Source organism: Coregonus lavaretus (genome assembly GCF_964263955.1).
Source record: "Coregonus lavaretus genome assembly, chromosome: 28".
Lineage (NCBI taxonomy): Eukaryota > Metazoa > Chordata > Actinopteri > Salmoniformes > Salmonidae > Coregonus > Coregonus lavaretus.
This window is the reverse complement of record NC_140015.1, coordinates 8,359,543-8,373,395: the sequence shown is the minus strand read 5'-3', so window position 1 is coordinate 8,373,395 and position 13,853 is coordinate 8,359,543. Positions and strand designations below refer to the sequence as shown.

General features: G+C 44.0%; 1 protein-coding gene across 1 annotated transcript in view; it reads left to right on the top strand.

The window, feature by feature from the left end:
* The window catches only part of LOC311103760 (neurabin-2-like), a 69,333-nt gene that overhangs the window by 54,454 nt on the left and 1,026 nt on the right, over positions 1–13,853 (top strand). Inside the window, exons 3-9 of the mRNA XM_084145408.1 lie at positions 3,432–3,564; positions 6,578–6,698; positions 6,796–6,900; positions 9,801–9,936; positions 11,713–11,856; positions 11,988–12,041; positions 12,183–12,412. Coding sequence (XP_084001534.1) covers positions 3,432–3,564; positions 6,578–6,698; positions 6,796–6,900; positions 9,801–9,936; positions 11,713–11,856; positions 11,988–12,041; positions 12,183–12,412 — 923 coding nt within the window. The remainder of the gene's footprint in view (positions 1–3,431; positions 3,565–6,577; positions 6,699–6,795; positions 6,901–9,800; positions 9,937–11,712; positions 11,857–11,987; positions 12,042–12,182; positions 12,413–13,853) is intronic.

Here is a 13,853-nt window from a genome sequence, read left to right as displayed (position 1 = left end):
GGGAGACTAATTCACCTTTCAGCAGGACAATAACCTAAAAGACAAGGCCAAATATACACTGGAGTTGCTTACCAAGACGACGTTGAATTTTCCTTGGCGGCGTAGTTACAGTTTTGACTTAAATAGACTTAAATCTATGGCTGGACTTGAAAATGGCTGTCTAGCAATGATCAACAACCAACTTGACAGAGCTTGAACAATTTTTAAAAGAATAATGTGCAAATATTGTACAATCCAGGTGTGCAAATCTCTTAGACTTACCCAGAAAGACTCACAGCTGTAATCACTGCCAAAGGTGATTCTAACATTTACTCGGGTGTGAATACTTATGTAAATGAGATATTTCCGTTTTCAATAAATTACCAAACATTTCTAAAAACATGTTTTCCCTTTGTCATTATGGGGTAATTTGTGTAGATAGGTGAGAAAAAAATATAAATTTAAGCAATTTTCAATTCAGGCTGTAACACAACAAAATGTGGAATAAGTCGAGCGGTATGAATACTTTCTGAAAGAGAAAGGGGGATACCTAGTCAGTTGTACAACTGAACGCATTCAACCGAAATGTGTCTTCTGCATTTAACCCAACCCCTCTGAATCACAGAGGGGCGGAGGGCTGCCTTAATGTTGCTATTTGGGACACATCCATAGACTGTCTGGTTGTAGTTATCTAATAGGTGTAGAAAAAAAATCATCTTCGCTGGCTGCTACATAGGCCCAATCGTATGATATTATGCGATAACACACCTCTGGTTTATGTGCTTTGAAATGGCTGTTCCTTTTCTTATGCTAGTAGTGTAAAGTAACTTATCCAGAGCTGTCTCAGGACGAAATGTTTCTGTATTTCAAACATCTGGATGGCGGTGCTGGGTTTTCACCAGCTGAAATGAGCTGTAAAATCAGAGGCATAGTTTGTAGGCTTATATTCCATTCGGAAGGAGTTATGTAAATGATTGATATGTAAATGAAGCCCTCATCAGTTAAAATCATGGTGATTACGGTTGGTCTTGGTTCAGTGTGGCTTTGTGATAAGTACTCTGTCTCTGGTGTAAAAGAAAGCTAACAAGTATTGGTATTTTCTAGGGGTAGTGATCTGGCTTTCTCAGTAGTAAATATGAAGCTTCTGCCATTTTGGAGCAGTGGGAAGTGGCACACCTACTAGCAGCCCTGAATAAGAGCGGCTGATAAGGTGACATCTTTCACTTGACAAGAAGACTCATCACACTCCTACACTTTATTTCGGTGTCTCTGTCATCTTGTATTAACAAAAAGTAGTTGTACTATTTTGACATTGAATCCTGCTTTATTGGGCAAGTTAAGCATTTTAGCATTTCACTGTACTTGTGCATGTGACAAATAAACTAGAAAATTGAAGTGTCAGGTCTCTGCTTCTTTTAGTAAGAGCTTATGAGGCAGACAAAGGGTTCATGTCACTCTATGGAAGACTGAAACTTGAAGAGGAGATTTGAGGACTTGAACCAATGCTGAATTCCAAATCCTTGTTTATCACATCTTATTTTTGCCTCTTCTCCTTCTGCCTCTCACACAGTAAACCTCAATTTCCCGTAAAATACCACAAGGCTCATTAAATTCTCCCATGACCAGCTGATGAACTCAATTCCCTTGTTGCCTACTTTTAATTATTTCTCACATCTACCTTCTTTACTCCCCTCCTATGAGCACAAGATGTTGAAAATATGTATATATATTAAAAAAAATGCTCACTGGGCCTAGATAACATAGAACTGGACTAGGCCACTATGGGATTTCGGGTTAGAATTCTAGCAGTACAAAATCCTAAAGGTTGAGGATTGTTTATCCTTTAACCTCAGCAAGAGGATATCCACCTTATTTATATTTGACCCTTTTAGCACGCTTGTGGATAACTCTGTTAGAGCTGTTGTTGTTGGTAATTCGTTGGTGGAGGGTTTTTACTATGGAAATAACAAATGCATATTAAAAATGTTGGCATGGCAACCCTGGATCAGATCAAATAACTGGATAAAGGATTCCTCCCAATTTATGATATGAATAATACATGTGAAACTCCATGACCATTGTGTTTGTGTGTGTGTGTGTTTGTGTGTGTGTGCACATGCAATGACCCCATTTCAAATATTAAACCTCACCCCTCTGAAAACGGAACACATCCCCAAAAATGCCCCTACCTCTCCAGACCTGCCCGGACACCTCTCTAATGCACTAATGCAGGATGGGAGGTTATGAAAAATACATCCCCCTGTTAAATATAAATGACCTAAGTAACACTAAAAACAATAACCTGAGTAGTACACCCCACCTAGCCTAGCCGCTCACTGGAGCACCCTCTCCACTGCTCTCTACACCCACAAGCTGCCAGTGTAGCAGGGCACTCCAACACCAACACCACCCAGAAGTATCTCCTCGCTGCAGAGGGATGAGAGAGGACATAAACACACTCACATGCTCTCTCTCTCCCCACTCACGCACTCACACACATTCAACTAGATAGACTTTATAGGTTGGATGATAAGCCATTAGCTCAGCGAGAAGCAATGAGGGTGTGTGTATGTATCAGCGGGCCGTATATAACACCACCCCTGTCTGTCTGTCTGTCTGTCTGGTTATTGGAGACGTCGCCTTCCGCCCTGTTAGTGCCTTGCCTGCCTGGCTCTCCTTTTAGCTCCGGGTAGAGGTCTGTACGCCTGTAGGCACAGATCTAGGATCAGCTTACTCTTCCCATAGTCTTATCCTTAACCATTAGTGGTGAAAATGCTAAACTGACCTTAGATCATTTTCTAGAGCAGGGGTTCCCAAACCTTTTCACTCGGGTGGGGGGCCCCCTTCCAGCATTGGGGAACATCCCCGTGCCTACCCTGCGCGCGTGCCACGTCTATTTCTATGGGCACAAGCACTGTTCATGACACACTGTTCATAACTGTTTACACCCCTCTTGTTGGTGGAGAGAATTTTGCAGGGTTAAAGCTTATTTCCTGCAATTGTACACATTTTGTCAAGAGGTACAAAGAAAATGTTGCAGTTTTCAAAATAATTTTCTTGCAATTCTATACATTTTGCCATGTCTAATGTGTATTCATGTGATATTTGAGTGACAAAAAATTACAACAAAATCTATGGGCTAAAAAACATAAATTACAACACGTTAGCAGACAAGTTATAAATAGCTCTCTAAGGTATGCAATGACTGACATGACCAGAGGAACTGATGATGCACTACCCAATTTCGAAATTGCACCTTGTGCATTCTACTATTACAACTTTCAAGAGTAAGTTTAAAGCCGGACTGAGTTCCTTTTAAAAAGGACCGACCCCTCAGGGGCGCACCCCACAGTTCTAGAGGACGTCTTCTCTATGGGAAACCTGTTGTGGTGTAAATATTGTGTGTTGGTGAGTGTCGAACTGACCTATGACCTTTTGTCTTCTCTTGGCAGGTGTTCACCACGTACTCCAATGAGGACTACGACCGGCGTAACGATGACGTGGACCCCATGGCGGCGTCGGCTGAGTACGAGCTGGAGAAGAGGGTGGAGAGACTGGACCTCTTCCCTGTGGAATTGGAGAAAGGTAAAACCTGGTGGAATCTTCTAGAACATTACAGAACCTCACAGTATATTGTTAGCCCTGCATGGCTCAGTCGCTAGAGCATGGTGCTTGCAACACAAAGGGCCATGGATTCGATTCCCGCTGGGGCCAACTTTACGTAAAATGTATGCACACATGACTGTCGCTTTGGAGTTCAATAGCATAAACCAATACAACATAAAGAGAGAGAATTAACTGTAAACATTTAACTGTAACTATTAAAGTTACAACTAGTAGCTAAACATTTTCAGTGAAGTCTGTTGTTCCCATTAAATCACAAAATTGCTTCAACTAGCTAGTGGAAGTCTTTAAGTAAGCTTTACCCTTTTCCTCACAAATCTGCTAGCCACATATACAGTGAGGGGAAAAAAGTATTTGATCCCCTGCTGATTTTGTACGTTTGCCCACTGACAAAGAAATGAGCAGTCTATAATTTTAATGGTAGGTTTATTTGAACAGTGAGAAACAGAATAACAACAAAAAAATCCAGAAAAACGCATGTCAAAAATGTTATTAATTGATTTGCATTTTAATGAGGGAAATAAGTATTTGACCTCCTCTCAATCAGAAATGTTTCTGGCTCCCAGGTGTCTTTTATACAGGTAACGAGCTGAGATTAGGAGCACACTCTTAAAGGGAGTGCTCCTAATCTCAGCTTGTTACCTGTATAAAAAGACACCTGTCCACAGAAGCAATCAATCAATCAGATTCCAAACTCTCCACCATGGACAAGACCAAAGAGCTCTCCAAGGATGTCAGGGACAAGATTGTAGACCTACACAAGGCTGTAATGGGCTACAAGACCATCGCCAAGCAGCTTGGTGAGAAGGTGACAACAGTTGGTGCGATTATTCGCAAATGGAAGAAACACAAAATAACTGTCAATCTCCCTCGGCCTGGGGCCCCATGCAAGATCTCACCTCGTGGAGTTGCAATGATCATGAAAACGGTGAGGAATCAGCCCAGAACTACACGGGAGGATCTTGTCAATGATCTCAAGGCAGCTGGGACCATAGTCACAAAGAAAACAATTGGTAACACACTACTCCGTGAAGGACTGAAATCCTGCAGTGCCCACAAGGTCCCCCTGCTCAAGAAAGCACATATACAGGGTCGTCTGAAGTTTGCCAATGAACATCTGAATGATTCAGAGGAGAACTGGGTGAAAGTGTTGTGGTCAGATGAGACCAAAATTGAGCTCTTTGGCATCAACTCAACTCGCCGTGTTTGGAGGAGGAGGAATGCTGCCTATGACCCCAAGAACACCATCCACAACGTCAAACATGGAGGTGGAAACATTATGCTTTGGGGGTATTTTTCTGCTAAGGGGACAGGACAACTTCACCGCATCAAAGGGACGATGGACGGGTCCATGTACCGTCAATTCTTGGGTGAGAACCTCCTTCCCTCAGCCAGGGCATTGAAAATGGGTCGTGGATGGGTATTCCAGCATGACAATGACCCAAAACACACGGCCAAGGCAACAAAGGAGTGGCTCAAGAAGAAGTACATTAAGGTCCTGGAGTGGCCTAGCCAGTCTCCAGACCTTAATCCCATAGAAAATCTGTGGAGGGAGCTGAAGGTTCGAGTTGCCAAACATCAGCCTCGAAACCTTAATGACTTGGAGAAAATCTGCAAAGAGGAGTGGGACAAAATCCCTCCTGAGATGTGTGCAAACCTGGTGGCCAGCTACAAGAAACGTCTGACCTCTGTGATTGCCAACAAGGGTTTTGCAACCAAGTACTAAGTCATGTTTTGCAGAGGGGTCAAATACTTATTTCCCTCATTAAAATGCAAATCAATTTATAACATTTTTGACATGCGTTTTTCTGGATTGTTTTGTTGTTATTTTGTCTCTCACTGTTCAAATAAACCTACCATTAAAATTATAGAGTGATCATGTCTTTGTCAGTGGGCAAACGTACAAAATCAGCAGGGGATCAAATACTTTTTTCCCTCACTGTATTTACATGACGAGCTAACCCCTTGGGTAGTCCTTAATGGTCACTAATGAATCCAGAGTTGCCCATTTCTCCTTATTGGATTTATATTACACTAGATTAGCAGTGGCTAATTGGGTTCTAATACGGATAATGCCTACGTATACAAAGTGGCGTAGTAGCTTTAGCGAGAAACTCCCCAAATACAGGTGTGCCAAGCTTGTAGCGTTATACCCAAGAAGACTCAAGGCTGTAATCGCTGCCAAAGGTGCTTCAACAAAGTACTGAATAAAAGGGTCTGAATACTTATGTAAATGTGATATTTTAGTTGTTTATTTTTAATAAATTTGCAAGAAAATGTTCATTATGCGGCATTGTGTGTAGATTGAGGAGGGGGGAAAAACAATTGAATCCATTTTAGAATAAGGCTGTAACGTAACAAAATGTGGAAAAATGGAAGGGGTCTGAATATTTTCAGAATGCACTGTATCTTTAAGCCAAGGTCTCCATTTTAATCAATTTATTTCCTTACATTTGGAAGGTAACATATTTATGAGGTTAGAGTTCAGGTGGGCCTTCACGCTTTAGCAAACAAAGGAAAGGAGGGGTACTTAATAACAGTGACATGAGAATAGCTTACCAAGAAAAACTTCCAAAAGGACTAATTCGAGGTAAAAAGGAGTTGGAGCACTCAACAAAAAAAGTCAGAGATTTGATTTATTTTTGGCACTTTAATTCATTGTACAGAATGCGAACGGGTGACTGACGTTTCGATGTCAAGCAGACGTCTTCCTTAGAGTGGCCTGGCCATTGCACTTAGCTCCTATTTATAGCCTAATGGCCCATTGAGACACAACAATGGATCCTGTACAATGGATTAAAGTGAGCAAAAATAAATACATCTCTGCCTTTTTTTGTTTAGTGCTCCAACTCCTTGTTACCTCGAATTAGTACTTTTGGAAGCTTTTTTTGGTAAGCCATTCTCATATTTATGAGGTTATTGTAGCATTTGATCAAATACAATTTCCCCATATCCTATCCCCTCTTCTCCACAGATGGGGACGGTCTGGGGATCAGCATCATCGGCATGGGTGCCGGGGCGGACATGGGTCTGGAGAAACTGGGCATCTTCGTCAAGACGGTCACTGATGGAGGAGCTGCACACCGAGATGAAAGGTTCTGAACAATCTGTGTTTCAGCAGTGTATCCCAAAATTGTGTTTTTCCCTCTATGCCCCTTGTTCACTATCACTCTCTTCCTCCCTCCCCTGCAGGATCCAGGTGAATGACCTGATCGTGGAGGTGGACGGGACCAGTCTGGTGGGTGTGACCCAGGCCTTTGCTGCCTCCGTCCTCAGGAACACCACCGGCACTGTCAAGTAAGAACCCTTACTCAATAGCTGTCAATAAACACTTAGTTTCAACATCAAGCTATTGGTACAATATTTACATTTTACATTTTAGTCATTTAGCAGACGCTCTTATCCAGAGCGACTTACAGTTAGTGAATACATATATATATTTTTTTATACTGGCCCCCCGAGGGAATCAAACCCACAACCCTGGCGTTGCAAACGCCATGCTCTATCAACTGAGCTACATCCCTGCCGGCCATTCCCTCCCCTACCCTGGACGACGCTGGGCCAATTGTGCGCCGCCCATGAGTCTCCCGGTCGCGGCCGGCTGCGAGAGAGCCTGGATTCGAACCAGGATCTCTAGTGGCACAGTTAGCACTGCGATGCAGTGCCTTAGACCACTGCGCTACTCAGGAGTGCACTGCGCCACTCAGGAGTGTGTTCACTGCACTCTGGTCAAATATGGTTTAACAGTACCCTGACAAAATCTTTTTATGAGAAACTAAGCATGGGATTGAATTGAAGGGGGTCTAGATACAGAACTGTACGAAGACTGGTGATAGGGAACCAAACACAAGTACCATAACTCTACCTCCCTTCAGACCGGATCACAATTGGAATCCCTCTCTCCCCATTCACCACCTCTAATCCCTTCATCCCCTCATCCCTCCGCTCTCATCCCTCCGCTCTCATCCCTCCGCTCTCATCCCTCCGCTCTCATCCCTCTCTCCTGCATTATTAACTGCCTGTGGGGGTCCTTGTGTTAATTGTCGGGGCAGTTTGACTGTAGTGTAGCTAGGCGAGACGTCTCTCCCTGTTTTCACATCACAGCCACCCAGAGATTGGAGAGGCTGATTAATACATGAGCCTGGATCCCAGGGAGATAGCGGCGAGCCCGGTGTCAGTGAAGGAGTGGCGACGCTATTTATAAAACAGCCTGGTCCCGCCTGATTTTCGGACCAAGCTCAGGTTGCTGTCTAACACTATGGACTGTAACCAAAGGAGAGAGGGAGGGAGGGATGCCACAAAAATGTAATCACCTACCAAATTGGACTCTTGTCTCCCCTTGTGGAAGCACCTTTGTTCAAAGTGAATTTGCCACCTACTGTTAAGTCCCCCACCCCCCCTCCCCCCTAAGAAATAGATTTAGACAATCTCTGTGGAGAATGCTGGTGTTTTACCTCATCCAAGGTCGGATGGGTTTGTACAGATGGTGGCAGGGGGATACTTGCACATTCACACGTACAGACAGTTCCAGACAAGGCCTGGTTGTTTTCCACTTTGCCTCATGTCCTGAAGGCTGGATGGAGCGTGTCTCTGAGCATGTGAATATTCACTGATTAGCACATCCGTCGATCTCACAGGCTGCAGACTAGGTGCACTGACAGGTGGTGATATTTTGATTGGTCCAAAATTAGAAGCGCCGTCTCTTTGGCGAATATGCTTCAGCATAGTCACAGAAAATAGATGGCATGGTTTGTTTTGAAAATGCTGGAGAGGTTAGGTGTCATATTTGCTTGACATCTTTTTCCGTGCACAGCTTGGCTTTTCCACATGGTGGTTAGATTCCTAGTCACCATTTCTTCCGCCCTTTTGACCGCCACTGAGTTATTTCTCCTCAGGCAAGAAAGGGGCACTCTAGTGGGTTCTTAACCCTCACACACTCACATCATCATCACGGAACCCCCGCTCACACTGAATGCCACAGTGGTGCCGGCGGCCGTGTTGAATTATGTAGTTACCGCTCTCTGGGGTCTCATCGAGCATGTGTGGTAGTCTAGTCTCAGGCAGGGAGACAGATTGGCGACCAGAAGGTTGTTAGTTCAAATCTCACGTAGGGGATTTTTATGATGTAGACGGAGTGAGCAATGCCGTTTTGTTCTGCAGTAAACCATATTAGGTGTACAAAAATATATGACGTTATAATAGATTTAGAAATGATTGTTTTCATCATATTGTCTAGTGCACTAAACATCAAGGAATATGATATTCTGTTGAAAGAATCCCTTTTAGTAAAACGTGGTATTATCTACAGCCACATGTTTTTCTTTGTCTTACGTGTCAATGTGCATCTGGCTGCTTTGCACACATGCTTGGGTGTGAAAAATTATCTCCAGGCAACCGTCCAGTTGAGGTCTTTCCGCTCGATCATTCCATTGGACAACATGTGACAGCCAGAACTGGTGTCGCGGTCTTAAGGGTCCCATCTGCAACAGGATAACTCTGTCAGACAGTTGAAATGGCTCTGTAGATGCTTCAGTCACACATTCTAAAAAAACAACATGCATGTCCTCTCATGCTTTCTGGTCCCCAGGACTGACATTTGTTTATTTTATTGTTATTCTCTGTGATACATACAAAGAGGTGTGTCTCAAATGGCACCCTATTCCCTATATAGCGCTCTGGGCAAAAGTTGTGCACTATATAGGGAATAGGGTGCCAATTGAAGACACAGCCATAACCTTCTATCCTGATAGCATGCCACACTTATTCCCTGAATTGTCTTTCTCCCTCAGAGCAATCTTATCACATTTTCTACTGGTTACACATTTTCCTTGATTCTCATTAGTGATGTCAACTCATCCGTCCATGTACAGTGAGAGTCATGTTCCTTCCAGGCACAAGCTGTAATTTTAATTTCCCATCAAAAGTTGCTGCCCTGGCTTGCACTTGATTGTAAACTGTGGGGGCTATTTTCTTGGCAAATGTAACTGAGGAGTTATTTGAATTCTACAGTATGGCCCTACTGTGATTATAGCATATCTATCTACGGTGTATCTTCTGAAGTTGCAACCACTAGACCTAAACTATCCTACCCTAGGTTTACCTTACTACCCACTAAATCCTACCCTACGTTTCCCATTGGCTACTCCTTGACAGACATGCCTTTCCACTCACCCCATTGGTTGTTGTTGCCCATGCAGGTTCATGATTGGCCGAGAGAAGCCAGGTGAGCAGAGTGAGGTGGCCCAGCTGATCCAGCAGACCCTGGAGCAGGAGCGCTGGCAGAAAGAGATGATGGAGCAGCGCTACAGCCAGTACATGGAGGAGGACGAGGAGGTGAGGGGCTCACAATGTCTGGGTCCCAAATGGCACCCAATTCCCTTTATAGTGCACTACTTCTGGCCAGATACCATAGGGCCCTGGTCAAACGCACACACACCATGAAAAATATTAGTTCAGCCCATCCAAAACATCTTCATTCATTCCATCAATCAATAATATGACAAAATAAGATGGTGCTAATGAAGCGTTTGACACTTCCTCCCCACCGCTAACAGATGTTCCATCACGCTCCCTTCACAATGGAATAATACAACTATATAATTCTAGAAAGAACACTCCCTGTTCACCTCCCCTTCACTGATCTAACAGGACTGGATAGGTGTAAGCAATATGACGGAACATAGGTGCACCAGATGCCCAGTCATCTCAGATCTTTGAAAGGGGCTGAATAAGGACAGAGACGGTACGGGAAAGTGTTGTGGAATTAAACCCTGCCCAGCAATTTTCTCAGTTCTTTATCTCCCCTCAGTCTCTTTCATGGAGAGGAAATGCTTGAATAATTGAATCCGTCTCCTTGTTAAATTCAATCACGTTCAATATATGTCTGGGCTTGGGTGTGAAAGACAGACAAGTGTGGGCCAGATGCCATGACCCAGGTCTGGTATTCCATCACACTGTGTCTCCCCATCAGAACATGCCCCCCTCCCAACAGATCTAAGCCTGAATCAATGTAATTTCCTGCTAAAGATGCATTACCAGTAACATACACATCCTTTGTAATACGTTTAAAAATGAATAGTTCTTGTTATTTGGCCTTGTTTTTATGGGTAGGCATCGTTTGATGGCATTGTCCTATGTGACTCCAGCTCATCCCTTAGTCTCTGTGCTTTGTTCGTTTCTCCCCAACTCTGGTTGGCTATGCAACATTCAAACAGTGTTTGAATTTTCAGCACGTTTGAAGCGTTGACACATCAGACAGTGTTGTTGTGACAGGCGCGTTCAGGGCTTTGATGCTTGGTCCAACTGGGAGGGTTCAGACGGGCAGACAGACCAGGGTTGATGGTGGGGGGGATGTGTGTGTGTGTGTGGCATTCCCTCAGAGAGTTACTCATTGGTGTGACAAGGTTAGGAGAGCTTTGTTGGGGCTTGTCCCAGGTGGCTGTTGTTAAAGGAAGATTTGGAATGGCTGTCTGTCTGTCTGTGTGTTGTGTGTGCATGAGGTGTTAGGAGTGAGTGTGTTGGAGTTCAGTGTGTTGTGTGTGAAGGAAGGGGGAATTTCCTTTTATCGAACAGAGGTTTGTGTGTGTGTTTTGTTATTGACCTCACCAGGTCCATATAGACAGTACAGTAGAGTGGGATTTATTGCACCAATCAACAGAACAATTGATTATAGACAAATTTGTATGTAGACTATTTGTCAACAAAGATTCACATCAATGCAGCCACGGAGTCCCCTGACAAGCTTTTCCTTTTGACAGGCTTCCCTGGTAAACACAAAATGGTGGTTGCCCAATTCTAGGGTGTCATTTCTGGCCCACTGGCGTTCTACTCCTGGATGGCTTTTTCCACTAAGCTCAACTTCACCATCTAGTGGCCATTTTAGGGTAGAGGGAAAAGATTGAGAAATAGAAATGTAGGCCTATCCTGCGAGGACCCCCAAAAAACGTTGGTTCCACTTTGGTGAAACCATGTATTTACTTCACATGGTAGTTACATAGGCAGGGATGGTTACTGTGTGACATTGGTGGTTCACAACAAGACAGGAACATGACAGGAATTTGTCTATATACACTCTCTGAATATATTGTGAATCTTCTGAATGTCCTCCAGACAGGTGAGTATGCCACGGACGAGGAGGAGGAGATGAGCCCCATGTTCCCCAACGCCATAGAGGTGTTTGACCTGGCGGAGAATGAGGACATGCTCTCCCCCATGGAGATGGACCCTGAGAAACTGGCCCACAAGTTCAAAGAGGTGAGCAGGGAGGCTTGATGCCAAAGGCAAATGTTTATCTCAAAATGGATATTCAATTCAACTTCTTGTTGAGCGAGTGTATGAGATGAGCCATGGTGTCCATTTTTTTACCTCTCTCTCTCCCTCTATAGCTTCAGATAAAGCATGCCGTCACCCAGGCTGAGATTCAACAGCTGAAGAGAAAGGTAGACCTGCTCCAAAATCAATTAACCAACAAACATAGGACTGGTTTCACAGACCCACCTTAACCCTGGACATAAACACACAGTCCAGGAGTAAACTAGAAGTATACAGGAGTAAACTTTACACTTTCTCCCCTCATCTAGCTGGCGCATGCAGAGCAGGACAAGCTGCGCTGGCGCATGGAGCGTGCCCAGCTGGAACAGAGCGTTCGGGAGAACAAGGAACGCATGGAGAAGCTGGAGGGCTACTGGATGGAGGCCCAGAGTCTGTGTCAGGCGGTGGACGAACACCTGAAGGAGACACAGGCCCAGTACCAGACCCTGGAGCGCAAGTACAGCAAGGCCAAGCGCCTCATCAAGGAATACCAGCAGAAGTAAGGCTGATAAATAAGGGGGATTCTGGGGTTTGTAGGAGGGAGAGGAATGGGGGTTATGGGGTTTATAGGAGGAAGAGGATTGGAAGATTCTGGAGTTTGTAGGAGGAAGAGGAATGGGGGTTATGGGGTTTATATGAGGAAGAGGAATGGAAGATTCTAGAGTTTGTAGGAGGAAGAGAGGAATAGAGGATTCTGTGGTTTGTATGAGGTAGTGTTGAGCGATTAACCGAAATTGCGGGTTTTTTGTTATTTAACAACCTACGTCGGTTCAATTACTTAAATTCCATGTATTTATTTATTTATTTTTTAGCTCAACGTGCCGTTTCTCTAGCGAGAAATCAAATAATTCATGAGAGAAATTAAGTCAAGAACTATGTGAGATGCTGGGCTGAAGGGAGTTGTAGTTTTCATTAAGCAAATTAGTTCACCGCAGAAACGTGGTAATTAACTACAATGACAATAATCAATTGCGCATGTTCTTTCGGGCTCGGACAGAGACTGACACACACGAGAGAGGAATGTACACAACACAACGACAAGGTGGATAGAGACAGTTCGTGAGGTAGCGCTACCTGATTTGATAGTTGTAGTATTTGGTAATAAGCAGTCTTGAAAGGATGACTTGCCTACTTTGACGAACGTAGCATTATGACTATAACTACTATTCCCTGAAAGTGGCAAACGAGGTACAACATACTATGGAGAGTTGTAGATCCTTCGGTTGAAGAATCTACAGTCATGCCTGACGATGCAAATGACATCCACGCCTTCCACAGGTGATATTGGTGAGGCTCAGATTCATTCCTTCAATTATTCAGCTCAGTATGAATTGGAATGATTCACGCTACTAAAACAAACAATTCGAAAATGAGACTGTCTTACGTTGCACCAACTAAACTGTCCCATAGTGGTAAAGCATGCTAATCCTCTGGATGTTGTGTGCTGAAGGTTGCATTTGTTCTCATAAGTTTTCTAATCACAAACAATGAGTTATTCTTCAATTTGCTGGTGCAATGAGTAAGATGGCTAAGAAAACGCCAAAGACGACGATGGCCCACAAGTTCATTGGCCTCGTCAGGCATGATTGTAGATCCTTCAACCGAAGGTATGTTGTACCTCGTTTCCCTCACACTTATCACCTATGGAAGGCAGGGCTTCCAGCGAGGCGCGGATTTCATTGGCCTTGTCAAGCGGGATTGTAGATCCTTCAACTGAAGTCACGAGAGTGCGACTCCCCATAGTATATTGTACCAAAGTTGACTGACTGAAAGGGAACTAGTAAAATGATTGTCAGACAGCTCTGCAGCATACTTAGCCAGCTACTAGGCAGCTACAGCTACTAGGTTTGTCAGACAGTACAGTATGGGGAGCACAGAGATAACGTTAGATGGTTGTCTGGCTGGCTGCTATTGCCTGAGCAGAGATGAGATGATGACTG